Genomic DNA, 27,981 nt, shown 5'->3' with positions numbered 1-27,981 from the left:
TAACTGAAAACGCATGATGCAAAAATTGCTAAAATGTGAAAAAATAAAATTCCTTTCTGCAATCTTAAATGTACCAATCAATGCCATCTTCATTCACCTTACAACATCACACTGAGGTGTTCAAACCCAGGGCCCTTTCAAACACCTTCTGTGCATCCTCAGAGAGCATGTCAAGGAATTTATTGAGAGCAAAGTAGGTGAAGGTGAAAGAGAGGACCATTGCTGCTGGGATTCCAAGTATTGGAATGAATCTGGTTCCTTCCTCTGCTGCCAATAATGTAGCTACAACTCCAAGTTCAGCAAGCAGCTTCAGGACAAGCTCTGGTGTTATATCTACTGCAGCCAGTGATGAAACTATGATGGCAAGCAGATCATCCAATGTCACACCTGTACTATCAGCAAGTTTCTGCAGTGACGGGATATCAAGACCAAACCCAAATACCCATCTTGTAACAACACCAACCAACAGGCTTATGTCAACAGCAGCAGAGAGTCCAGGGACTGGTACAGCTGCTACAGCTGCACTAAGTGTTGCTAAGTATTTTATTTCGGAATGAAAAGCCTTTTTCTTTTTGTTGATGACCTCCAGGCTGATGTTGGGCATGGCCAGCAGCAGAGCATGTTTCTTGTGTGCAGGAAGTTCTCTCTCTAAGGTGTTTAATAACAGAGAGAAGTCATACAGGCGGGGATGATGGTTGGACACCAGGAAGACTTGAGGAGAGACCACACCTTGTTGTTGAAGACCTGTGTGACCAAAGGAAAATAAAAATCTAAGATATAAAACAATTAGAATTTTACACATTAAATATGCCTATCTCAGGGAAAATGAGAGTGTTTCTTTGTACACATTTTTCCTGCCACCATGTGCTTTGATTTAGTGGACATTAACAAAAGGATGGAGAAGTTGAAGAGAACAGTTTCATTGTGATGTAATTTGTTGGTTTTTTCAGTCAGTGTCCCAAATATTTTTTCCCCCTGCAATCTGAACTGGCCTCCTCCAACTTGCAGAATTATTATTATGCAGCTCAAATTATAAAGTCAGGAGGGATCTAAAGTTTCATAGTGAACTACTGGCTTTGATAGAAATAAGGGATGATCCTGACTTTAATCCAAATAAGAGGACTGCATTTTTAAAATCTGGTATAAAATGGGGCTGATCATATTTGGACGTTTTATAGACGACAAAGGAGGCGTGCAATTTGAATCATTACACAAAGAATATGTCTGGCCACATTCTCACTTCTTTCGATGTTAACAAGTCAGGAGCTACACTGAGAACAGTAGTGTACACAAGAAAGCATCCCCTGATATAGTTTTGGGTTAAAAACTACAAATGTGAGAATATCAAACACCAAATCTCAGCACTGTAAAAAATTTAGAAAATGGAAAGAAGAATTAAGAGAAAACGTAAGATGACAAGAGGAACTTGGCACAGATGTATCAAATACTGATTGGGTATATATAAGCCTATCATCACAGAGGACAACAGCAGCTCAGTTTTGGCGAGAGTTTGCATCGAAATTTAAGATGAGATTCTTTTCATACTGGTCATTATTTATTTCTCTTGTTCTCTTCAGTAGCAGAAAATGACGAACTATTGTGAAAGATTACCTGTGTCACTGGTGACTTATGTATCACTCTTTGCCTGTTTGTTTGTCTGTTTGTTTTTCTGTTTTAGCTGTGTCCCTTTTGTAGGTGTGTTCTTGTTTTTGCTGTATGGTTTAATTTTTTTTTGTTTTTCTTTTTGTTTGTATGTTTTTCACCAAGGTGTTATTCTCATTGGGCAAGTGAAACTATATTATCTTGTTTTTGACTTTCAAGCTTTGGAAAAACTTGTACAGCACTGTGGATTGATGAGAAGGAAAGTGTCTATATTTAACAATGCCCAATAAACACAAAGTTACAAAATAAAAAAAAGACCAGATTTAGAACAGCTGTGAAGTGAAGTGATACATGCAGAGTCAAAAGGCAACAGTCCCAGTGATGTTGTACTGTATATCATCACTCACTGAATGTCTCTTGAGCCATCAAATTGCTTGGTCGAAACTAACTGTTGTATAAACACACACACACACATGCGTGCGCACACACACACACACACACACACACACACACACACACACACACACTCTTCCAAACTACATTTTCATTTCATTATTATTGATGTAAAACCTCAATTTCAAAACAATCACCAGTATGACAGCATTTTTTGTCACAAAGGTAGAAGAGTGGTACAAATAACAGTCTATGATTTTGTTCAAATTTTCATATTATGTTCAACTTTGCAAATACATTGCCAAAACTGTGTTTTGTCATTTTCCTTTGATATTTTAAATATATTGTACTCGTATGGAAAAGTGCCTGATACACTTTGAGTGAAGATAAACTGAGAGGAGAGTTGAGTGACTCACTGAGTATCTCACCTCAGCTACCAAGCGCTCCATTGTGTCACATTTACCAGGTAACTGCAGTTTATACAGACAGCTGTCTGAATAATCCCTAAACCTTCAGTGTGTGAGTTGAACTTTGCCTCCTACTACCAGCTGGACAATGTAGTGGCTTTTATGCATGTAAGGCACCCTGAAGCACAACACAGAGATCTTTCAGCGCTGTGAAGCCTTTGGCTGGAACACGTACATTGTCGATGGACATGATATGATGTACTGACTTTGTAAAATCAATACTGCAAATAGAACAGAATAATGTGGAGTCAGACAAACAGTATGACTAACATAAGCACTGAAGTTAAGACAGTTTTTAATCTCTTGTTTTTTGTGACTTGTTTTTAATCGTGTCACAAAAATGTAATTAATCTGTTCTTATATGTGATTACATGAGTCATTTACCTTGAATGCAGTGTTCCTTGATTTGCTTGAGAGTTCTCTCAGCATTGAAAATTGACCTCTTCCTCATTACTTATGTCAAAGTCAATCTTTGAGCAAACAAAGTAGAACTTGTCATTGCAAAATTTCAATATAACTATCAGTATTTATTACAAAGATAATAGTCTGTTATATTAGTCTAAATGATGACTGTGAGGGATAACAGCATCCTGTCGGTCCAAATTTTCTCTGCAGGTCAATTTGTCCCAGCAAACATCTGTTGAAAAACTGGAATCTGTCGAGATATCTGGACTGTCCAACAATGGCTCTAGCTCTTCACTTCCACAGAGTCCAAGTGCTCCATTATGTGCGATGTCTAATTGGTATTGTAATTGGTATTCTATTTTGAAAATTTGATAATCAAAAAATAAGATAGCAAAGTTAACTGGAGTCAGACAAACATAATAACAAGCATTATCACTGATATAAAGACACTTTTTTTTACTAGTTTGTTGTTATGTGCCTTTGATGACTGACATTCATCTCACTGTTGTGTCATCACAGAAGTCACTTACCTTGAATGCAGTTCTCCCTGATGTGTTCAAGAGTCCTCTGTGCATTGAACTCTGACCTCTGTTTTCTTTCCTCATTACGTAAGTCATTGTCGATCTTTGAGCGAACAAAGTAGAACTTTTTCTTCATCTTCTTAATCTCCTGAGCGAGCATCACATCATTTTCTCTGAAGCGATCAGCTGAGATGATGATGAAGAAGTCAAACCTTTCAAATTCAACAAGCTTCAGGTATGTGTCCCTTGGAAAATTTCTGGTGCCAACACCAGGAAGATCCCAAAGTTTAACATTGGGAAACTGTGGATGGGGGTATGGTGTAACCTCTGTGGTGATTTCCTTAGTAGAACCAGTTGGGGCGGCTCCTTCATCCCAATCATCTATGCCTCTGAATGCATTAACAAAGGAAGATTTACCAGAGCCTGTCTCTCCTGTGATGCCAATATTTAGTGGAGTATTATTCTCCTTGTCCAAATACTTCTGGATCATTTTAACAGCCAAGGCTGGATTTTTGCTTTCTAATGCTTTTTTAATGTCTTCAGTTGTTTTGTCATCAATTGGATTTGCCATGACAATCCTTGAAAACTGGAGAAAAAGATAAGAGAAGTCAAAAGTTATTGTTGTCTTTTGGGAAATAGAAGAAAATCTAGTAATAATGATAATAACAATGCAAAGGACAGTAAATTATTTCACATTAGCCTGGACATTAATATTACAATGTATTATAGTGTGCCTGCTTTAGACAATGATAAACAGCGTTCTTATATATTTCATCTAAATAAAAACTTGTCTTTTGCTGAATATTAGAAGCTACTCACCCTGGAGTCTTTATGTTGAAACAGATGAGACAAGAGTGCACCACCCTGAGTTATGAAGTTGTTGAGCTGCAGGAAAAATTGATATCCAGCTTCTACACTTCTGTAAGAAACTTTAGGAAGGTTTGTCAGAGTAAAAAACAGATATAATGAAGACAGTAACCAATGAAAACATCTTACTATGAATAAAAGACAATTGATTGGTTCTCTGTATCAGCTGACTTTCAAGAAACACACACAGTTACAAGAAACATGCAGAGCTAAAAACACCACACCCTGCTGGCTCAGCTTTTTGGTATTTATTAGGAGTTGTGGCGTAATTTTTGGTTCTTGGTGTTAGTCAATCCATCTTCATGATGAGCATAAACTATAACATGAAAAAAAACTGACGAAAAACAAATCAACCAACCAACCAAAAATGTTTAGTTACTTTGTAAGTTTTTGGTTTATTTTTGCAGGATCATCTCATTTAGATTTTTGGCTGATGTAACATTTTCATAGGTATTACATTTTAAATCTTTTATCATGGAGTCATTCCCAGCCATGGCTGCTTTGCAAACAGGACAGATCTCTTCAGATCTTCACAACCATTTATTTCTCTTTATGTTTTTCTCCTTTTTTTGTTTGTTTGTTTGTTTATGTGTTTGTTTATTAAGAGCTTGGGTTTGTTTGAAGACTATTTATGTTGTAAGCCTTTTTGAGACATTAATTATCATACCTCCATATTTGATACATACATTTTTGGTGAATTGTTTCTGTTAAAAAAGAACATACTTTCAATGATCAGTGTGTGTTTTTGCTGTACTGTCACATAAATAATAAACATCCATCTGCCAAAATGTGTGAAAACTAAAATCCTCTTCAGTTACAGTTACAGCTTCATTTGTTGTTTTTGTTTTGAATTAAATTTCCGGTTAAAACGCAGTTACATCCCCGATGTCACAAAGTGATGGGAAATGTGGAAAGAACCTATAGCTGATGCTAATGTCACAGGTGTGAAATGTGACTTTAAAGGATAAAACAATTCTTCTCTACTGGGGAGTTGCACTGACAGCATGCAGACGGGAACTGCAGTTTAAACGAACTAAACTGATCAGCTAAAAAACCACTTAAAACATTTAAAACACGGGTTAAAATGTTTCCTCCTCCTCTCCTCTGGGGGCTTCAGTGAGATATCATCTGCTCTCCGGCCTTTGCACTCTCCAGCTTTCAGCCTGGCTGTAGGTTGGTGTCTTCCCCTCGTTTTGCCGTTGAGTCTTGTGTACTGCAAGTCTCTTCCACTTTGCTGTTGTCACTGCAGCTGTGCTCCCTGGTCTCCTCTTCTCTCCTGTCTCATCCACTCAACCTGCATTTGTTAATTAGCTGAGAGGATACAGGTGAGGAAAGGCACTCCCACAGACACCAGTGCACCAATGAAAAACCCAAGGAAGCCAAGAAGGAAGCCAAGAGTGTCCCCACCCAAATCAGCACCACCACCAGCACACACACACAATAACAAACATGAGCACTGATGTAAAGACATGTATATGTGATTAGATGAGACACTTACCTTGAATGCAGTCTTCCTTGATTTGTTTAAGATTTGTTGCTTTGTTGAACTTTGACCTTTGATGCCTTTCCTCATCATGTAAGTCTGTCAATCTTGAAATGCAGAAAGTAGAACTTTTCCCCATCCTCTGAACCTTATGAGCGAGCTTCACACTGTTTTCTTTAAAGTGAGTTTCTGAGAAGATGCTGAAGAAGTCAAACTTTTCAAATCCAACAGGCTTTAGGTATTTGTCACCTGGAAACTTGGTGGTACCAGTACCAGGAGGATCTCAGTGTAGCATTGGGACAGTCTAAATGAGAGTATGATGTAACCTCTGAGGTGGTTTCTACATAACCACTACAGGCAGCTCACTGGTCCCCGTCATCTATGCCTCTGAGGACATTAACAAAGGTGGATTTACCAGAGCCAGACTCTCCTGTGATGCCAATATTTAGCAGAATATTATTCCACTGATCTTAGTACTCTTGTGGATCTTTGCAGCTGCTGAGGAAGGTTCGTTGGTTAGCAGCTCTTCTTTACTTACTCAAGTATTGGTTCATAATCAAATGCATTATCAATAGCACTCATGTAAAATAATGAAAAACAGAAAATTGTTGTGCTTTCAATTTTGATGTGGTGACATGCAGGATATAAAATTTGCCCTCATTTAATTATGCATAAAACACAGTAATTCTGAGCAAGATTTGCCAAGTTAGGAGATTTCATTTGAGTTAATGAATATAAAAAATATAATAACTTGTGGAGTCTACACAGTAACCTAAATCGAGTTCTGCAATCAGTGATCTTTAATGAGCAGCAAAAACCATCAAAACATGCAAAGTTGAATTCAGACACGTATCCATTGTGTCTTTGTTCCTTTGTAACCTCATTACACGAGACTACTAATACACCACATGAAGAACAGTGCAAAGTTTGTTACATAATATGAAGCAGTGAAAAGCACAGCAAAGCCAAATATTTAACTCATGTTTTCCCATCAGCATTATCAATAAAATCACCTGCTTTTCAACAAACATGGAGAGGAGGGGTTTGTTTATCACTGAGCCGCACCCTTTGGTACATGCACTGGCACTCATTCAGACAAACTGTTTCCCTTAGTTTTATCAAGATTTAAGTCTTATCAGTTTATCAAGATCTGGTTCAAGCTATGTGACATTTCAGCTTCAAAATGAGAATGTATGGAATGGAGTGCAAAAAATAGTACTGATACGTGGATACATTTTAGGCTTTATGGCAATACAAAAAATTATATCACTCTGAAATCTCTAAATTCATTTATACTTGGAAAATACAAAACAATGAATGAGCAACTGTTATAATAGTGCTGAATTAAGAAGCCTCTGTCATGCAATAAAGTTGAAAAAGTAATGCTATATTAGAGTTAAATAAAATATTGTTATAATTAGATAAATCAAAGCGGAACCTCCGGTCCTTTCATGTTGAAGCACCTAGCTCTGGCCCTAAGTATTGACGTTCTGCTTCTTGAGGCCTCTGATTGGCATAAATAATGTGCTACTTAATTACTTTCAAAACTGAAACTGGCAGGAGGTGAAGTGAATAAGCCCAAATGCAGAACACCAAAAAGATGAAAGACAAAAAGCAAGTTTTAATGCTGATAATGTCCAAAAACAAAAAAGTATCCAAAACACAACATTCAGATGAAAGAAACTAAGAGAAATTAAACTGAAACCAACCAGAACACAGGAAGAACTCCTGTGAAGGACACAACAGGAACACGATAGGATGCAGCAGGGAACATCAGAGCAGGAGCAACAAGAGGACAAACACAAGCAGAGACAACAGATGGAAGGACAAGGGACAAAAGGAAACACATAGGGAACATATCAAGACAGTGACACACAGCTGATGTAAGTGGACACAAGAACAGAAGGGAATCACAGGGATTGGTTCACTAATGGAGGTGTGGCCTGGGACATTAGGGTGGAGCAAACAAGACAAACACAACAGGGCTGCAGGAGAGACGAACAAGACAAGACAGACAAGACTGATACAAGACAGGAGACACTAATTAGGGAAACACTAGGGAGGGAAAACACACAAGGACGGGAGCAAAAGCAGACATGACACAAGAGGAGTGAAAATACAAAATAAAACAAGAAACAGAACATGAATACAAAGGAAACAAGAAACAACAGACCACCTCAAAACAAAGTCCTCAATGAACTCCCAACCCCAAATCATTACAGAAATAACAAAAAATACATCCTGTCAAAATCTACTATCATCTATGATTGTACAATCGCTGATTTATTTATTGGTTGAGTGGTTAGGTGGTTTTCATGTCATATATAGGTTAAAAGTCTAAATCCTGCTTATGCCCTCCCACACGTAGTTTGAATCTTTGCATATTCCGCAATTATTTTTGACACTTTTCACATAGTAGCACAATTTGTGTATAAATTTAGAGACCTCGAATTAAGACCATATTGATACTGGCATTATCCCTGTGATGCACAAATGAAAAAAAAAAAACACACAGTGAGGATGTATCATAATAATCTCAACATTAATACTAAAATATTTATTGATAATAGTGATAGAGTAGTAATAAGAATAATTATGATCACCATTACAATTTTTACATGTATGATTTCCCTTGACTGACGTTGTGTTGTAGTTTCTCATAGTGACCACTAAAGGGAAGCAAATGCTCATATCAGTTGTCTGCTGGTACCCATTAGAAGAAAAAAACAAACCACACATCACTGCTGGTGAGGACCTTTTGACATAAAACAACTGGAGAAGATGGAAGTGTTTCCAATCATCTGTCCTTCACTTGTATAAATAGGATGACATGGACTATACTGATAACCACATGGTTACTATGAATACAGGAATTATTAACAATAGTGACACACATAGTTTAAGATATATTATCAAGCTATGTTTATAAAATGGTTAAAAAAAGGGAAATGCATCACAAAAATATTTAAGAAAGGTTTGTTGCACTATACAGTTTCATATAAACATAAAATAACATTCCTTACCGTTTTAAAAAGATAAAGAGTCATGTTTTAATGTACTATAAACAATTACAACTTTCATTATTTAGCTGCTATTAGAAGATTATATTTCTTTATATAAGCTATTGGATGGAATGACTAACTGAAAAACGCATGATGCAAAAATTGCTAAAAATGTGAAAAAATAAAATTCCTTTCTGCAATCTTAAATGTACCAATCAATGCCATCTTCATTCACCTTACAACATCACACTGAGGTGTTCAAACCCAGGGCCCTTTCAAACACCTTCTGTGCATCCTCAGAGAGCATGTCAAGGAATTTATTGAGAGCAAAGTAGGTGAAGGTGAAAGAGAGGACCATTGCTGCTGGGATTCCAAGTATTGGAATGAATCTGGTTCCTTCCTCTGCTGCCAATAATGTAGCTACAACTCCAAGTTCAGCAAGCAGCTTCAGGACAAGCTCTGGTGTTATATCTACTGCAGCCAGTGATGAAACTATGATGGCAAGCAGATCATCCAATGTCACACCTGTACTATCAGCAAGTCTCCGCAGTGACGGGATATCAAGACCAAACCCAAATACCCATCTTGTAACAACACCAACCAACAGGCTTATGTCAACAGCAGCAGAGAGTCCAGGGACTGGTACAGCTGCTACAGCTGCACTCAGTGTTGCTAAGTATTTTATTTTGGAATGAAAAGCCTTTTTCTTCTTGTTGATGACCTCCAGGCTGATGTTGGGCATGGCCAGCAGCAGAGCATGTTTCTTGTGTGCAGGAAGTTCTCTCTCTAAGGTGTTTAATAACAGAGAGAAGTCATACAGGCGGGGATGATGGTTGGACACCAGGAAGACTTGAGGAGAGACCACACCTTGTTGTTGAAGACCTGTGTGACCAAAGGAAAATAAAAATCTAAGATATAAAACAATTAGAATTTTACACATTAAATATGCCTATCTCAGGGAAAATGAGAGTGTTTCTTTGTACACATTTTTTCCTGCCACCATGTGCTTTGATTTAGTGGACATTAACAAAAGGATGGAGAAGTTGAAGAGAACAGTTTCATTGTGATGTAATTTGTTGGTTTTTTCAGTCAGTGTCCCAAATATTTTTTCCCCCTGCAATCTGAACTGGCCTCCTCCAACTTGCAGAATTATTATTATGCAGCTCAAATTATAAAGTCAGGAGGGATCTAAAGTTTCATAGTGAACTACTGGCTTTGATAGAAATAAGGGATGATCCTGACTTTAATCTAAATAAGAGGACTGCATTTTTAAAATCTGGTATAAAATGGGGCTGATCATATTTGGACGTTTTATAGACGACAAAGGAGGCGTGCAATTTGAATCATTACACAAAGAATATGTCTGGCCACATTCTCACTTCTTTCGATGTTAACAAGTCAGGAGCTACACTGAGAACAGTAGTGTACACAAGAAAGCATCCCCTGATATAGTTTTGGGTTAAAAACTACAAATGTGAGAATATCAAACACCAAATCTCAGCACTGTAAAAAATTTAGAAAATGGAAAGAAGAATTAAGAGAAAACGTAAGATGACAAGAGGAACTTGGCACAGATGTATCAAATACTGATTGGGTATATATAAGCCTATCATCACAGAGGACAACAGCAGCTCAGTTTTGGTGAGAGTTCGCATGGAAATTTAAGATGAGATTCTTTTCATACTGGTCATTATTTATTTCTCTTGTTCTCTTCAGTAGCAGAAAATGACGAACTATTGTGAAAGATTACCTGTGTCACTGGTGACTTATGTATCACTCTTTGCCTGTTTGTTTGTCTGTTTGTTTTTCTGTTTTAGCTGTGTCCCTTTTGTAGGTGTGTTCTTGTTTTTGCTGTATGGTTTAATTTTTTTTTTTTTTTCTTTTTGTTTGTATGTTTTTCACCAAGGTGTTATTCTCATTGGGCAAGTGAAACTATATTATCTTGTTTTTGACTTTCAAGCTTTGGAAAAACTTGTACAGCACTGTGGATTGATGAGAAGGAAAGTGTCTATATTTAACAATGCCCAATAAACACAAAGTTACAAAATAAAAAAAAGACCAGATTTAGAACAGCTGTGAAGTGAAGTGATACATGCAGAGTCAAAAGGTAACAGTCCCAGTGATGTTGTACTGTATATCATCACTCACTGAATGTCTCTTGAGCCATCAAATTGCTTGGTCGAAACTAACTGTTGTATAAACACACACACACACATGCGTGCGCGCACACACACACACACACACACACACACACACACACACACACACACACACTCTTCCAAACTACATTTTCATTTCATTATTATTGATGTAAAACCTCAATTTCAAAACAATCACCAGTATGACAGCATTTTTTGTCACAAAGGTAGAAGAGTGGTACAAATAACAGTCTATGATTTTGTTCAAATTTTCATATTACGTTCAACTTTGCAAATACATTGCCAAAACTGTGTTTTGTCATTTTCCTTTGATATTTTAAATATATTGTACTCGTATGGAAAAGTGCCTGATACACTTTGAGTGAAGATAAACTGAGAGGAGAGTTGAGTGACTCACTGAGTATCTCACCTCAGCTACCAAGCGCTCCATTGTGTCACATTTACCAGGTAACTGCAGTTTATACAGACAGCTGTCTGAATAATCCCTAAACCTTCAGTGTGTGAGTTGAACTTTGCCTCCTACTACCAGCTGGACAATGTAGTGGCTTTTATGCATGTAAGGCACCCTGAAGCACAACACAGAGATCTTTCAGCGCTGTGAAGCCTTTGGCTGGAACATGTACATTGTCGATGGACATGATATGATGCACTGACTTTGTAAAATCAATACTGCAAATAGAACAGAATAATGTGGAGTCAGACAAACAGTATGACTAACATAAGCACTGAAGTTAAGACAGTTTTTAATCTCTTGTTTTTTGTGACTTGTTTTTAATCGTGTCACAAAAATGTAATTAATCTGTTCTTATATGTGATTACATGAGTCATTTACCTTGAATGCAGTCTTCCTTGATTTGCTTGAGACCTCTCAGCATTGAAATTTGACCTTCGATATCTTTCCTCATTAATTATGTCAAAGTCAATCTTTGAGCAAACAAAGTAGAACTTGTCATTGCAAAATTTCAATATAACTATCAGTATTTATTACAAAGATAATAGTCTGTTATATTAGTCTAAATGATGACTGTGAGGATAACAGCATCCTGTCGGTCCAAATTTTCTCTGCAGGTCAATTTGTCCCAGCAAACATCTGTTGAAAAACTGGAATCTGTCGAGATATCTGGACTGTCCAACAATGGCTCTAGCTCTTCACTTCCACAGAGTCCAAGTGCTCCATTATGTGCGATGTCTAATTGGTATTGTAATTGGTATTCTATTTTGAAAATTTGATAATCAAAAAATAAGATAGCAAAGTTAACTGGAGTCAGACAAACATAATAACAAGCATTATCACTGATATAAAGACACTTTTTTTTTACTAGTTTGTTGTTATGTGCCTTTGATGACTGACATTCATCTCACTGTTGTGTCATCACAGAAGTCACTTACCTTGAATGCAGTTCTCCCTGATGTGTTCAAGAGTCCTTTCTTTATTGAACTCTGACCTCTGTTTTCTTTCCTCATTACGTAAGTCATTGTCGATCTTTGAGCGAACAAAGTAGAACTTTTTCTTCATCTTCTTAATCTCCTGAGCGAGCATCACATCATTTTCTCTGAAGCGATCAGCTGAGATGATGATGAAGAAGTCAAACCTTTCAAATTCAACAAGCTTCAGGTATTTGTCCCTTGGAAAATTTCTGGTGCCAACACCAGGAAGATCCCAAAGTTTAACATTGGGAAACTGTGGATGGGGGTATGGTGTAACCTCTGTGGTGATTTCCTTAGTAGAACCAGTTGGGGCGGCTCCTTCATCCCAATCATCTATGCCTCTGAATGCATTAACAAAGGAAGATTTACCAGAGCCTGTCTCTCCTGTGATGCCAATATTTAGTGGAGTATTATTCTCCTTGTCCAAATACTTCTGGATCATTTTAACAGCCAAGGCTGGATTTTACTAATGCTTTTGGACTAATGCTTTTTTAATGTCTTCAGTTGTTTTGTCATCAATTGGATTTGCCATGACAATCCTTGAAAACTGGAGAAAAAGATAAGAGAAGTCAAAAGTTATTGTTGTCTTTTGGGAAATAGAAGAAAATCTAGTAATAATGATAATAACAATGCAAAGGACAGTAAATTATTTCACATTAGCCTGGACATTAATATTACAATGTATTATAGTGTGCCTGCTTTAGACAATGATAAACAGCGTTCTTATATATTTCATCTAAATAAAAACTTGTCTTTTGCTGAATATTAGAAGCTACTCACCCTGGAGTCTTTATGTTGAAACAGATGAGACAAGAGTGCACCACCCTGAGTTATGAAGTTGTTGAGCTGCAGGAAAAATTGACATCCAGCTTCCTCAATCCTGTAAAAAACTTTAGAAAAACTTGTCAGAGTTCAGACGTTTATAGTGAAGACAGTGACCAATCAAAATATCTTACTATAAATGAAGGACACTTGATTGGTTCTCTGTATCAGCTGACTTTCAAGAAACACACACAGTTACAAGAAACATGCAGAGCAAAAAACACCACACCCAGCTGGCTCTGCAGGTGATAACACTTCACCATTGTCTTCTGACTTGACAGCTTTTTGGTATTCATTAGGAGTTGTGTTAGTAATTTCTGGTTCTTGGTGTAAGTCAATCCATATTCATGAAGAGCATAAACGTTTATGTGAAAAAAACAACAGCAAACACAAAAAAAACCAAAAAAAAAACAACCAACCAACCAAAAAAGCATAGTTACTGAGTAAGTTTGGATTTTAATACTTTTGCAGGAAAATCTCATTTTGATTTTGATATTACATTTTTATCGTTATTTCCTTTTAAATCTATTGGCATAGAGTCCCAGTTCCCAGCCAGTCTTAAAGATCTGTCCTCTTCAAGACTTAACACCATTTCTATCTCCTCATGTTTTGTTCTCTTTTTTTGTTTGTTTATATGTTTGTTTCGTAAGAGCTTGGGCTTGTTTGAAGACTATTGATGTTGTAAACCTTTTTTGGACATTGATTTTAATACCACCCCATTTGATAAACAAATAATAATAATTTGTTATAAAGAAGAACAAGAAACTGTAATATAGTTCAACATTTTTGGAAACTTGGCAGAAAACTGGCAGTCTCCTGTTTTCAGCCAGGAGAAGATGAGGGGCTTCCTGTGAAGAAACCACTGTTCAAAGTTGTTAATAATTCAATGCATACTCCATGTTTGACATCAAATGAGCTGTGATCCAGTCCAGGTTTGAGCTGGTTGGTACCTGTTGGCTCCCTCACAGTCGTCTGTCTTGTCAGTTGTCTTGATCCAGTTCAATTTTAAACATAGTGGTAACACCTCTATTCCTCTACGTTCTGTGTGGTCTACCCTCGTCTGAATCCCAATAGGCTCACAATTCAGTCATCACTAGATCTTCCTGTCAAATATTGTTTTGATTTCAAGATTCCCAATTTTAAGACCTTTCATAACCTATCCCCTCTGTATCTTTCTGAACTCCTTCATACCCACACACCCTCCTGCAGCACTCAGCTGGTACAACATGCCACATGCTTGAGCCAAACTCCGTCTCCTCCTCTCCTCTGCTCCACTCAGGACTCAGTGTGATATCATCTGTTCCCCTGACCTTTGAACTCTCTCCAGCTGACCATCAGTTGCGTTTTTCCCTCATCTCTTCCAATCTGCTGTTGTCACTGCTGCTGTGATCCCTGGTCTCTTCTTGTCTCCTGCTTCACACACCAAACCTGCGTTTGTAAATCAGCTGAGAGGATACAGGTGAGGAAGGACACGCCCACAGACACCAGTGCACCAATCAAAAACATGAAGCCCAGATGGAAGCCCAGAGTGTCGCCACCCAAAACAGCACCACAACCAGAACCAGTTAACACACATCCCCTCACACACACACACACACACACACACACACACACACAAACACCACCTATGACATCCTATGACACTAAGTCCCTGTGACAGCAAACATAATCCCTGCTAAACAACAGGAATCCTACTGTACTCTATAAATGTACTCTATAAACCTAATAGTGAGAGGATAGTTTACACACAACATGTAGGTGCAAGGCTGTCGTAAAACAGCGTACATTAGGAAAAAGGTAACACCTGCACACTTACTAAATGCCACATAAGTTTAGGTCACTTCAACCTAACAAAGATGCAAGTAGGATTGGAACATCTTGAATAAACTTGTGTGGCATGGAGTAAGTGTGCAGGTAATACCTGTTTCCTCATGTACTCTATAAACCAAGACCAGCTGGTGAGTTTAGTCAGCATGTCATGCCCTTCTGTAACACATTCATTGGTTAGTTACAGTACATATAGAAGCAAATGCTATCGTTTATCCAAGCAAACTTCTATTGCATTAGCTTCACCCAAGCAGTGTGTTTTTTCCCCGGGGGTTCCTTTTATTAATCTTTACACACAGCTGAAACATGATGAGGGCTTTCTGTTCATATGCTAAGCTGAATAGAAATCGACTGTAATGGACAGCTCATCATTTAAATTAATTTACTTTATGTTAATGCTGATTTATCACACTGAGGTTTTCAAACCAAGGGGTCCTTTTAAACAGCCTCTGCGCATCCTCAGCAAGCATGCCCGGAGATATATTGAGAGTGCACATCACTCCCATTTTTCAGCAAATTCACTGTCTTCCTGTCAAATATTGTATTGATTTCAAGATTCTCAATTTTAAGACATTTCATAATCTATCCCCTCTGTATCTTTCTGAACTCCTTCACACCCACACACTCTCCTGTACTCCTGAAGCCTCTTCTGCGATCCAACACACATCACCTGCTGCTCTTACGATCATCAAATCAAGCACCTTCAGCCGTTCTGCCTCTCTCCTTTGGAAACTCTCTCCCACTAAACATTTGATATATTGATTCACTTTCCACCTTCAAATCCAGTATGAAGACACACCGTTAAAGATATATAATCTAATGGTCACACACATATTGATATTTGAACTGATGATGATTAACTGTGTCTTGTGAGGTATCCTTGAGTGCTTTGAAAGGCACCTAAAAATGAATTATTATTATTATTATTATTATTATTATTATTATTATTATTATTATTATTATTATTATTATTATTATTATAAAAGTAGTATTGATAAATGAAGTAACACTGAAATTGTTTTTTTTGTTGTTGTTGTTGTTGTTTATTTTATTTTCACAGTGGGTAAGAATAACTAACACTATTTTGGTACTGGCGTTGCGCCTGTGACATTCAAAGCATGAAAAAAACCAGTGAGGATGCACAATACTATAAACATTTGAAATTTTTTTTTTTTTTATTGATACTAGTGACACAATTATAATAAGAATATTGGTGATTAACATAACAATCAATATCTAAAGAGTACATCAGCCTGACTACCTTCATGTTGTAGTTCTTCGCACCACTGGTGACGAGAGAACACTCGTCTGCAGGTGCACACAAGACACAACAACAGCCATCCTTGTTGGTGAAGATCTTTTGAAATAAAACAGTCAGAGGAAGTGATGTTTCTAATAATTTGTCCTGATGAGCACATAGTTACAATGTATACAGAGACTATTAAAAAAATATGACACATAAAAAGTTTAAGATCATAAAAATATTTAGTGCTATTGCACTATACACATTTTTACATAAAAATATAATATTTCTTTCAGTTTTAAAGTGATAGAGGTATGGCCTCATGTGCTAAAAGTGATAAGACATTTTCATTAATATCTGCTATTATCAGAGTAATTAACATAATTAACATTAACATATATATTAACATATACATATATAGAGGCCATTGGATGGAATGATCAACAGCAAAATGTATGATGAATGATTGTTAAAATGTGCAACTAATACAAAAATTATGAAATAATAAAACAAATAAAGAATGCAATATACTCATAATAATTCAAAAGGTTTTTCTGCAGGTTTAACTGTGTCATTGAATGCCATTGCTTCCACTTTGTAACATGACACTGAGATGTTCTAACCCAGGGCCTTTTCTAACACCTTCTGTGCATCCTCAGCAAGCATGTTGAGGAATGTTTTGAGAGCTCTGTAGGTGAAGGTGAAAGAGAGGGCCATTGCTGCTGGGATTCCAAGTATTGGGATGAATCTGGACCCTTCCTCTGCTGCCAGTAATACAGCTCCACCAACTACTTGAGCAAGCAACCTCAAGACAAGCTCTGGGGTTATTTTTTCTAAAGCAAGTGGTGAAACTATGATGTCACGCAGATCATCCAATGGCACACGTGTGTAATGAGCAAATCTCCGCAGTGACGGGATATCAAGACCAAACCCAAATACCCATCTTGTAACAACACCAACCAACAGGCTTATGTCAACAGCAGTAGAGAGTCCAGGAACTGGTACAGCTGCTACAGCTGCACTAAGTGTTGCTAAGTATTTTATTTTGGAATCAAAAGCCTTTTTCTTCTTGTTGATGACCTCCAGGTTGATGTTGGGCATGGCCATCAGCAGAGCATTTGTGTGCAGGAAGTTCTCTCTCAAAGGTGTTCAATAACAGAGGGAAGTCATACAGGTGGAGATGATGGTTGGACACCAGGAAGACTTGAGGAGAGACCACACCTTGTTGTTGAAGACCTGTGTGACCAAAGGAAAATAAAAATCTAAGATATAAAACAATTAGAATTTTACACATTAAATATGCCTATCTAAGGAGAAAAGAGAGTGTTTCTTTGTACACATTTTTTCCTGCCACCATGTGCTTTGATTTAGTGGACATTAACAAAAGGATGGAGAAGTTGAAGAGAACAGTTTCATTGTGATGTAATTTGTTGTTTTTTTTCAGTCAGTGTCCCAAATATTTTTCTTCCCCCTGCAATCTGACCTGGCCTCCTCCAAATTACATTTTCTCTTCATTATCACTGATGTAAAACCTCAATTTATAAACAATCACCAATATGACAGCTTTACTGGTCAAGAGCGGCAGCAGACTGGTGTTAATAACAGTCTGTGATCTTGTTTGAAGTTCTCATGTTTGCCTATATTTTGTTAGTTATTACAGATACATTAGCTGAAGTGTTTTATCATTTCACTTTGTGATTTTTAAATATATCATAAACTGTTTGTAAAAATGCCTCTGATACATGATACATACTTGACTGAAGATAAACTGAAAGAAGATTTAAGAGACAATTCTCTCACTCTTTACAATGAATGTTCACTAAAGACTTTATATACAATACATTGTATTTACAAAATCTCATTTGTCCTCTATCAAACTGATCTGTTAAAAAAAAAAAAAGAAATCAGGAAGATAAATGTACTAACACCTAACACATGGAGTTCCAGATGTTTCTCCAAGTTTTAGACTTCATGATACAAAAATTGTGATGAAGCTTCTCTTTGCAAAATTTCAAGATAACAATCAAAATTTATTACAAAATTATCAGTGCTGTTGCATCAGTCTAAATGATGATTGCAAGGGATTAAAGCATCCTGTCAGTCCAAATGTTCTTTGCAGGTCAATTTGTCTCAGTAAGCATCTGTTAAAAAACAGGGACTGCGATCAGTCAAGAGAAACCTGGACTGTCCAAAGAAAAGAGAATAAAGTGAGCTGGAGTCAGACAAACATAAGTACTGTTGTAAAGACACATGGTTTTTGACAATTTGTTATTCTGTGACTTGTTTTTGATGACTGACATTAATCTAACTATCATTATATAACAACATAAGTCACTTACCTTGAATGCAGTATTCCCTGATTTGTTTCAGAGTCCTTTCTGCGTTGAACTTTGACCTCTGACTTCGTTCTTCATTACGTAAGTCATTGTCGATCTTTGAGCGAACAAAGTAGAACTCTTTCTTCATCTTCTGAATCTCTTGAGCAAGCTTCACATCATTTTCTCTGAAGCGAGTGTCTGAGATGATGATGAAGAAGTCAAATCTTTCAAATCCAACAAGCTTCAGGTACTTCTTAGCTGGAAACTTGGTGGTGCCAACACCAGGAAGATCCCAGAGTGTAACATTGGGAAAGTTTGGATGGGGGTATGATGTAACCTCTGAGGTGGTTTCTACACAACCAATAGGGGCGGCTCCTTCATCCCCATCATCTATGCCTCTGAAGGCATTAACAAAGGAAGATTTACCAGTGCCTGTCTCTCCTGTGACAGCAATATTTAGTGGAGTATTATTCTCCTTGTCCAAATACTCCCTGATCTTTTCAGCAGCTAATGCTTGATTATTACTTTCTAGAGCTTCTTTAATGTCTTCAGTTGATCTGCGATCAGTTGGATCCTCCATTATAATCCTTGAAAACTGGAGAAAAGGGTAATAAGTTTAAAGTCATTATCAACTTTTGGGAAAAAGTTGAGGACTTCGTCCTATAATGATCAAACAACATGCACATCAAATTATACATACAACAAAAATCAAGACATGTGCTACATTTTTATAAACCCCCTCTCCCTTTAAAAATAAGTGAAAGCAGTGTAACTGTGAGTCAGCAGAGATACATACAATGCACTTTATTGTTCCTGTAGGGGAAATTTGTCTTGGTTTCACTGTTGCAAAGATGGTGCTTCCACACTTAAAACACAAACAATAGTCACACCGTGTCACTAAAAACACAACTGCCTGAACAAAAACAACACCACATATGCAACTGCACATAGTCCCAGTTACACTTAATACAAACTGTGCACACATTGCATACAACACCTATTGCACTCAACCAGTAAGAAAAACACCATGAGACTATATAAACACACAATTTCTCATGCAGCATTGTTTAAATGTTTAACAGAGGAAAGAACAAAGGAGTTTTTAAAACGATTCAGTTTATAGTGGAGGACTCTATCATCTGCTCAAAGGCAAGAGCTCATACTCGGAAGAGAGGACATGAGACAGGTCAGTTGTTATCCTCATTGCCTGACTGATAGCAGACTTATCGTATATTGACTGGAGAGGCTGGTATTCAATCTTTACCATCCCCTTCATGGCCATATGCACTCGGCGCGCAAGCTTACTTTTGAGCTGCACAGTAAAGCTGCCATAAATGCTGACAGCTCGCATCTAATCAAATTCTCCATTATGGCCTGATAGAATAAAACCATGACTCTCTGGTCCACACCAAACATTCTCAGTCTGCATAGGAAGTAAAGTCTCTGCTGTAAACAAGAACATAGATTTTCAACATGAACCTTCCAGCTGAAGGTGTTTTTAAAGTGAATACCTAAATGCTAGTACACGCAGACCTGGTTGATGAGGTACGTGTAATTACTCACATTAGCCCTTACATTAATATTACAATATATCATAATGTGCTTTTTAAGACAGTCATAAGCAGCTCTTAAATTTAATGAAGATTAAACAAAGTAGGCTTTTGCTGAATATTAGAAGCTACTCACCCTGGAGTCTTAATGTTGAAACAGATGAGACAAGAGTGCACCACCCTGAGTTATGAAGTTTTTGAGCTGCAAGAAAAATTGATATCCAGCTTCTACACTTCTGTAAGAAACTGTAGGAAGGTTTGTCAGAGTAAAAAACAGATATAATGAAGACAGTAACCAATGAAAACTTCTTACGATGAATAAAAGACAGTTGATTGGTTCTCTGTGGCAGCTGACTTTCAAGAAACACACACAGTTACAAGAAACATGCAGAGCTGCAGACACCACATCCTACTGGCTCTGCAGATGAGAACACTTCACCATCGTCTTCTGACTTGACAGCTTTTTGATATTCAGTAGGAGTTGTGGCGTAATTTTTGGTTCTTGGTGTTAGTCAATCCATCTTCATAATGAGCATAAACTATAACATGAAAAAAAACTGACGAAAAACAAATCAACCAACCAAAAATGTTTAGTTACTTAGTAAGTTTTTGGTTTATTTTTGCAGGATCATCTCATTTAGATTTTTGGCTGATGTAACATTTTCATAGGTATTACATTTTAAATCTTTTATCATGGAGTCATTCCCAGCCATGGCTGCTTTGCAAACAGGACAGATCTCTTCAGATCTTCACAACCATTTATTTCTCTTTATGTTTTTCTCCTTTTTTTGTTTGTTTGTTTATGTGTTTGTTTATTAAGAGCTTGGGTTTGCTTGAAGACTATTTATGTTGTAAGCCTTTTTGAGACATTAATTATCATACCTCCATATTTGATAAATACATTTTTGGTGAATTGTTTCTGTTAAAAAAGAACATACTTTCAATGACCAGTGTGTGTTTTTGCTGTACTGTCACATAAATAATAAACATCCATCTGCCAAAATGTGTGAAAACTAAAATCCTCTTCAGTTACAGTTACAGCTACATTTGTTGTTTTTGTTTTGAATTAAATTTCCGGTTAAAACGCAGTTACATCCCCGATGTCACAAAGTGATGGGAAATGTGGAAAGAACCTATAGCTGATGCTAATGTCACAGGTGTGAAATGTGACTTTAAAGGATAAAACAATTCTTCTCTACTGGGGAGTTGCACTGACAGCATGCAGACGGGAACTGCAGTTTAAACGAACTAAACTGATCAGCTAAAAAACCACTTAAAACATTTAAAACACGGGTTAAAATGTTTCCTCCTCCTCTCCTCTGGGGGCTTCAGTGAGATATCATCTGCTCTCCGGCCTTTGCACTCTCCAGCTTTCAGCCTGGCTGTAGGTTGGTGTCTTCCCCTCGTTTTGCCGTTGAGTCTTGTGTACTGCAAGTCTCTTCCACTTTGCTGTTGTCACTGCAGCTGTGCTCCCTGGTCTCCTCTTCTCTCCTGTCTCATCCACTCAACCTGCATTTGTTAATTAGCTGAGAGGATACAGGTGAGGAAAGGCACTCCCACAGACACCAGTGCACCAATGAAAAACCCAAGGAAGCCAAGAAGGAAGCCAAGAGTGTCCCCACCCAAATCAGCACCACCACCAGCACACACACACAATGACAAACATGAGCACTGATGTAAAGACATGTATATGTGATTAGATGAGACACTTACCTTGAATGCAGTCTTCCTTGATTTGTTTAAGATTTGTTGCTTTGTTGAACTTTGACCTTTGATGCCTTTCCTCATCATGTAAGTCTTTGTCAATCTTTAAATGCAGAAAGTAGAACTTTTTCCCCATCCTCTGAACCTTATGAGCGAGCTTCACACTGTTTTCTTTAAAGTGAGTTTCTGAGAAGATGCTGAAGAAGTCAAACTTTTCAAATCCAACAGGCTTTCGGTATTTGTCACCTGGAAACTTGGTGGTACCAGTACCAGGAGGATCTCAGTGTAGCATTGGGACAGTCTAAATGAGAGTATGATGTAACCTCTGAGGTGGTTTCTACATAACCAGTACAGGCAGCTCACTGGTCCCCGTCATCTATGCCTCTGAGGACATTAACAAAGGTGGATTTACCAGAGCCAGACTCTCCTGTGATGCCACTATTTAGCAGAATATTATTCCACTGATCTTAGTACTCTTGTGGATCTTTGCAGCTGCTGAGGAAGGTTCGTTGGTTAGCAGCTCTTCTTTACTTACTCAAGTATTGGTTCATAATCAAATGCATTATCAATAGCACTCATGTAAAATAATGAAAAACAGAAAATTGTTGTGCTTTGAATTTTGATGTGGTGACATGCAGAATATAAAATTTGCCCTCATTTAATTATGCATAAAACACAGTAATTCTGAGCAAGATATGCCAAGTTAGGAGATTTCATTTGAGTTAATGAATATAAAAAATATAATAACTTGTGGAGTCTACACAGTAACCTAAATCGAGTCCTGCAATCAGTGATCTTTAATGAGCAGCAAAAACCATCAAAACATGCAAAGTTGAATTCAGACACGTATCCATTGTGTCTTTGTTCCTTTGTAACCTCATTACACGAGACTACTAATACACCACATGAAGAACAGTGCAAAGTTTGTTACATAATATGAAGCAGTGAAAAGCACAGCAAAGCCAAATATTTAACTCGTGTTTTCCCATCAGCATTATCAGTAAAATCACCTGCTTTACAACAAACATGGAGAGGAGGGGTTTGTTTATCACTGAGCCGCACCCTTTGGTACATGCACTGGCACTCATTCAGACAAACTGTTTCCCTTAGTTTTATCAAGATTTAAGTTTTATCAGTTTATCAAGATCTGGTTCAAGCTATGTGACATTTCAGCTTCAAAATGAGAATGTATGGAATGGAGTGCAAAAAAGAGTACTGATACATGGATACATTTTTAGGCTTTATGGCAATACAAAAAAATTATATCACTCTGAAATCTCTAAATTCATTTATACTTGGAAAATACAACACAATGAATGAGCAACTGTTATAATAGTGCTGAATTAAGAAGCCTCTGTCATGCAATAACGTTGAAAAAGTAATGCTATATTAGAGTTAAATAAAATATTGTTATAATTACATAAATCAAAGCGGAACCTCCGGTCCTTTCATGTTGAAGCACCTAGCTCTGGCCCTAAGTATTGACGTTCTGCTTCTTGAGGCCTCTGATTGGCATAAATAATGTGCTACTTAATTACTTTCAAAACTGAAACTGGCAGGAGGTGAAGTGAATAAGCCCAAATGCAGAACACCAAAAAGATGAAAGACAAAAAGCAAGTTTTAATGCTGATAATGTCTAAAAACAAGAAAGTATCCAAAAACACAACATTCAGATGAAAGAAACTAAGAGAAATTAAACTGAAACCAACCAGAACACAGGAAGAACTCCTGTGAAGGACACAGCAGGAACACGATAGGATGCAGCAGGGAACATCAGAGCAGGAGCAACAAGAGGACAAACACAAGCAGAGACAACAGATGGAAGGACAAGGGACAAAAGGAAACACATAGGGAACATATCAAGACAGTGACACACAGCTGATGTAAGTGGACACAAGAACAGAAGGGAATCACAGGGATTGGTTCACTAATGAAGGTGTGGCCTGGGACATTAGGGTGGAGCAAACAAGACAAACACAACAGGGCTGCAGGAGAGACTAACAAGACAAGACAGACAAGACTCATACAAGACAGGAGACACTAATTAGGGAAACACTAGGGAGGGAAAACACACAAGGACGGGGAGCAAAAGCAGACATGACACAAGAGGAGTGAAAATACAAAATAAAACAAGAAACAGAACATGAATACAAAGGAAACAAGAAACAACAGACCACCTCAAAACAAAGTCCTCAATGAACTCCCAACCCCAAATCATCACAGAAATTCACAGTTTACTGTGGCAAATCTCATATCGACAATTTTTAACTCAAGTAAAAACAAACAAAAAATCAAAACTTCATTCATTTTATAATACATCCTGTCAAAACCTACTATCATCTACGATTGTACAATCGCTGATTTGTTTATTGGTTGAGTGGTTAGGTGGTTTTCATGTCATATAAAGGTTAGAAGTCTAAATCCTGCTTATGCCCTCCCACACTTAGTTTGAATCTTTGCATATTCCGCAATTATTTTTGACACTTTTCACATAGTAGCATGATTTGTGTATAAATTTAGAGACCTGGATAACATCATAGATCTAGAATTAAGACCATATTGATACTGGCATTATCCCTATGATGCACAAATGAAGAAAAACACACAGTGAGGATGTATCATAATAATCTCAACATTGATACTAAAATATTTATTGATAATAGTGATAGAGTAGTAATAAGAATAATTATGATCACCATTACAATTTTTACATGTATGATTTCCCTTGATTGATGTTGTGTTGTAGTTTCTCATAGTGACCACTAAAGGGAAGCAAATGCTCATATCAGTTGTCTGCTGGTACCCATTAGAAGAAAAAAACAAACCACACATCACTGCTGGTGAGGACCTTTTGACATAAAACAACTGGAGAAGATGGAAGTGTTTCCAATCATCTGTCCTTCACTTGTGTAAATAGGATGACATGGACTATACTGATAACCACATGGTTACTATGAATACAGGAATTATTAACAATAGTGACACACATGGGGGGGTCGCTGTTGAGCCGCGAACCAAGATGGCAGCTTAACGTGGAGGCTCCGTACAGCCTTGCGCCAAATAGCATTAAAACCCAAACTTATTAACGCCAACTAAACTGAGATTATGTCAAAAACGACCACAATCGAAGACTGTGACATTTTCACCAGGAAACGAGCTCCCCAAAAGCTGAAAGCCAACACCTCATCGACCGAGCAAGACGAGGAAGCTAATGCTAATAGCATGGCAGACCTAGCAGCCGTACTGTCCGAGCTGAAATCACTTCGTTCTGAGTTCGGAGGATTTGGATCTAAACTGGACAGTATAGATGACCGCCTCGGTAAGATGGCAAGCTCAGTTGCGACACTGGAAAACACTGTGTTGGAGGTGAAGCAAAATGTTGCTTCTAACACTACACGAATGGAGGAAGCTGACAACCGGATAATGACGGCGGAAGAGCACCTGGAGAAAAACAACAGTGAGCTAAGCAACGCCATGAAACACATCGCCTAGAGTCAAAGACCGAAGACCTGGAGAATCAGAGCCAGAGAAAAAACCTGTGAGTGTTTGGCCTCCGAGAGGGCATGGAGGGAAGCCGGCCACTTTTAGAGTTCATTCATGAGATGCTGCCGCACTGGCTCAAGCTAGAAACCGGCAGATCCTTCACTTTGGAAAGAGTTCACCGGACCCTGGCACCACCAAGACCAAACCAGAACAGAGCAATCCTCATTTGGTTCCTAAAGTTCCAGGATCAGGAATTTGTCTTCCACACCACAAACAGCTAAACATCATACACAAGGGAAACAAACTTTTCTTTGCTCAGGACCTCTCAGCTGAGACCGTGCGTCAGCGAGACGAGTTCAACGCAGCCAGAAGAGTGTTCGTGAAAAGGGAACGTTCCGAGGATTTCAGTATAATCCATGTAAGATGAGAATCCTCCACAACGGGAAGATTCACCCGCCCATGCCCTGGCCATTCCCCCCAATTTTTAATTGCACCGTAATCACTCACACATCTCATAACAAATATCTAAATACACACACCTTCACATGCCTACACCCTGCATCCATGTTGGACGGGGGTCGGCGGGGGCGGGGTGGGGGTTGCCCACTGCCTCTGTCCCTGGTCCTACGGGGCTGGATGGGGGGTCTGTGGTCTGAGGGTGTGGCGTCAGTTCTGCTGCGAGGGTGTTGCCGGTGGCTCTGGGATGGTGGTCGGCCTCTCTGTGCGGGACTGGGCTGGGTGGTTGCTTGGGCCCTGCTGCTGGGTGACGGTTGCCCTGCCAGGGGTTTGGGTAGCTCTGAGATGGTCTGGACTCTGTCTGCACCTGTGGCGGGTTTGGCCTCTGGCTGGGCTGGGGCCTGCTCTCCCCGGTCTCCCTGGGGTTTCGCCCCTGGCTGGGGTGGGGTGGTGGGCGCTGTGGCCCCCGCCGTCTTCCCCACGGGGTATATGGGTTGGCCCGGGGGGTGGTGGGCTGGGTCGTCGTGGTGGGCCGTGGCCCGCCCTGTTGGGGCCGGGGGTTGGGGGGGCTCTGGCCTCTCCGGTGCGTGGTCTCAGGTTGGTGGGACCCTGTGGCTGTGGCTCAGGTCGTGCCGGGGTTGGTGGCCTTGGGCTGGGCCGGGGGGCCTCCTGTCCCTTGTCTCTCTGTGGGCTTCCCCCCGGCCGGGGGGGGTGTTGCCTCTGTGTGCCCTTGCCTGTTCCCCCTTGGGTGGGGCGCGTGGCTGTCTCTGGGGCACGTGGTGTTGGGTCTGTCGTGTTTTGGGGGGCTGTTGGGTGCTCTGGTGGCTTGGATCTTGGCCTGCTTGCCCCTGGGAGTTTGGGGTGTGTGGTTACGCCCCCCCCCCTCGTCAACTACAAACCACATCCAATGACAAATCCTCACACACACACACACACAGCACACAACTGTTATACAATCACACACGTACAACAGTTACAAATATGGAGGTTATCCATGTCAAGGCTATGTTGGGTAAGTATTTATGCAGTCTGTTTTTTTTTTTTGTTTTTTTTTTTTAATTTTTTTATTTTTTTTTTCATTTATCTATTATTTACTTTATTCTACTGTATTTTTATCTTTTCCTTTCTCTCTCTAACTACTTATTTATTTTTTTCTTTTCCTCCCTTTTTTTTTTTTCATTTCCTGCCTGCTTCCACCGTTAATACTGTTGAAAATACTCGCAGCTGCCATTATTGTAATTAGCATTGTTGTCACCGTTTTCATTGTCGTTGTTGTTATTGTTGCTGTTGTTTTTGTTGTCTCTTGTGTCTTCCCCTCCCCTCTGTGTCCCCCAACCTCTTTCTTTTCTCTCTTCCTATCCACTCTAACGTTGTGCTGTCCGGTAGCCTTGCCAATAAATCTCAGTTCGGACTTCAACAGGAGGAAGTATGCCAGACCCCTCCTTTGCAGAGCAAATCTGTTATGGCACCTCAAGGCATCCAGACCTCTCATACTGCATGCCTAAGCTGCCGAACAGGACAGGTTAAAAAAAAAAAAGATTCTCCTGTTTTCATCACCAAAGGAGGTGGAGGATTTCCATCGTGGACTTGCGTAAGAAGACACAGTTCATAATGGCTCGTCGGCATTTAAGGTACAATAAGTTGCGTGACAATCAGACAAGATAACTGTCTTCTATTAGAACTATTGACCACCTTGCCTCTCTTCAGTCTTAAAGGAACACTTTAGGCTTGGTTCATTGCAATCGCATTTTTATTGAACCTTAAAGGGACACTTTGTGTTTAAGGAACCACCTCAATCATATTTTTTTTTTTCACCCTTAAAGGAACACTTTGCATCTAGGGAATCACCTCACTGCATTTTTCTTCAGTCTTAAAGGGATACTTTGTGTTGAAGGGGTCACATCAGTCGTATTTTTCTTTAGCCTTTAAAGGGACACTTGTGTTAAAGGAGCCACCGCAATGGCATTTTTCCCTTCTCTTAAAGGGACACTTTGTATTAAAGGAGCCACATCAGTTGTATGGTACTTTATGTTAAAAGAGTCACTTCAAGTATTTTTTTTCTTTAATCTTAAATAGACACTTTGTGTCTCAAGAGTCACTTCAGTTAGCCATTTATATTGAAGTGAATTAACTTAGAGGTTGGTCTGATTTTATTTTCGCTCTTGAACAGGGTCAGTATGTAAGGTATAAACATCATACAAGGTGCTTGGTTAATGGACACCACTTGTTGCCTTTGGAGTTAGGTTTACAT

The 27,981-nt window shown here is 38.6% G+C and overlaps 2 protein-coding genes and 2 pseudogenes across 5 annotated transcripts; all 4 read right to left on the bottom strand.

The window, feature by feature from the left end:
• Positions 1–36: 36 nt before the first annotated feature.
• LOC121939360 (interferon-inducible GTPase 5-like) lies at positions 37–20,315 on the bottom strand. 3 transcript variants are annotated; one of them, XM_088087389.1, is made up of 3 exons: positions 20,224–20,315; positions 3,398–3,974; positions 37–744 (listed from the first exon to the last, which is right to left on the bottom strand). In XM_088087389.1, the coding sequence occupies exons 2-3, from the start codon at positions 3,957–3,959 to the stop codon at positions 107–109; spliced, it is 1,200 nt and encodes a 399-aa protein (XP_087943515.1). In that variant the 5' UTR covers positions 3,960–3,974; positions 20,224–20,315; the 3' UTR covers positions 37–106. The 3 variants fall into 3 exon arrangements, with proteins under 3 accessions (XP_087943515.1, XP_087943516.1, XP_087943514.1); XM_088087390.1 differs by having other exon boundaries at positions 3,398–3,966; positions 20,224–20,313; XM_088087388.1 differs by lacking the exon at positions 20,224–20,315 and adding an exon at positions 4,208–4,320.
• LOC121939361 (interferon-inducible GTPase 5-like) lies at positions 8,264–13,252 on the bottom strand. The gene is made up of 3 exons (XM_088087387.1): positions 13,108–13,252; positions 12,289–12,874; positions 8,264–9,622 (listed from the first exon to the last, which is right to left on the bottom strand). The coding sequence occupies exons 2-3, from the start codon at positions 12,767–12,769 to the stop codon at positions 8,985–8,987; spliced, it is 1,119 nt and encodes a 372-aa protein (XP_087943513.1). The 5' UTR covers positions 12,770–12,874; positions 13,108–13,252; the 3' UTR covers positions 8,264–8,984.
• On the bottom strand, positions 16,007–20,334 carry LOC121939511 (interferon-inducible GTPase 5-like; annotated as a pseudogene). The gene is made up of 3 exons (XR_015778636.1): positions 20,224–20,334; positions 18,559–19,132; positions 16,007–17,455 (listed from the first exon to the last, which is right to left on the bottom strand). The product of XR_015778636.1 is annotated as an interferon-inducible GTPase 5-like (transcript).
• A 1,449-nt stretch (positions 20,335–21,783) lies between these two features.
• Positions 21,784–23,565, bottom strand: LOC148187499 (interferon-gamma-inducible GTPase 10-like; annotated as a pseudogene).
• Positions 23,566–27,981: the final 4,416 nt, after the last annotated feature.

This window comes from Plectropomus leopardus, chromosome 14 (assembly GCF_026936395.1).
Source record: "Plectropomus leopardus strain MGB_pleo_1.0 chromosome 14, ASM2693639v1, whole genome shotgun sequence".
In the NCBI taxonomy this organism is placed as follows: domain Eukaryota; kingdom Metazoa; phylum Chordata; class Actinopteri; order Perciformes; family Serranidae; genus Plectropomus; species Plectropomus leopardus.
This window is presented reverse-complemented; position numbering and strand designations above follow the sequence as displayed.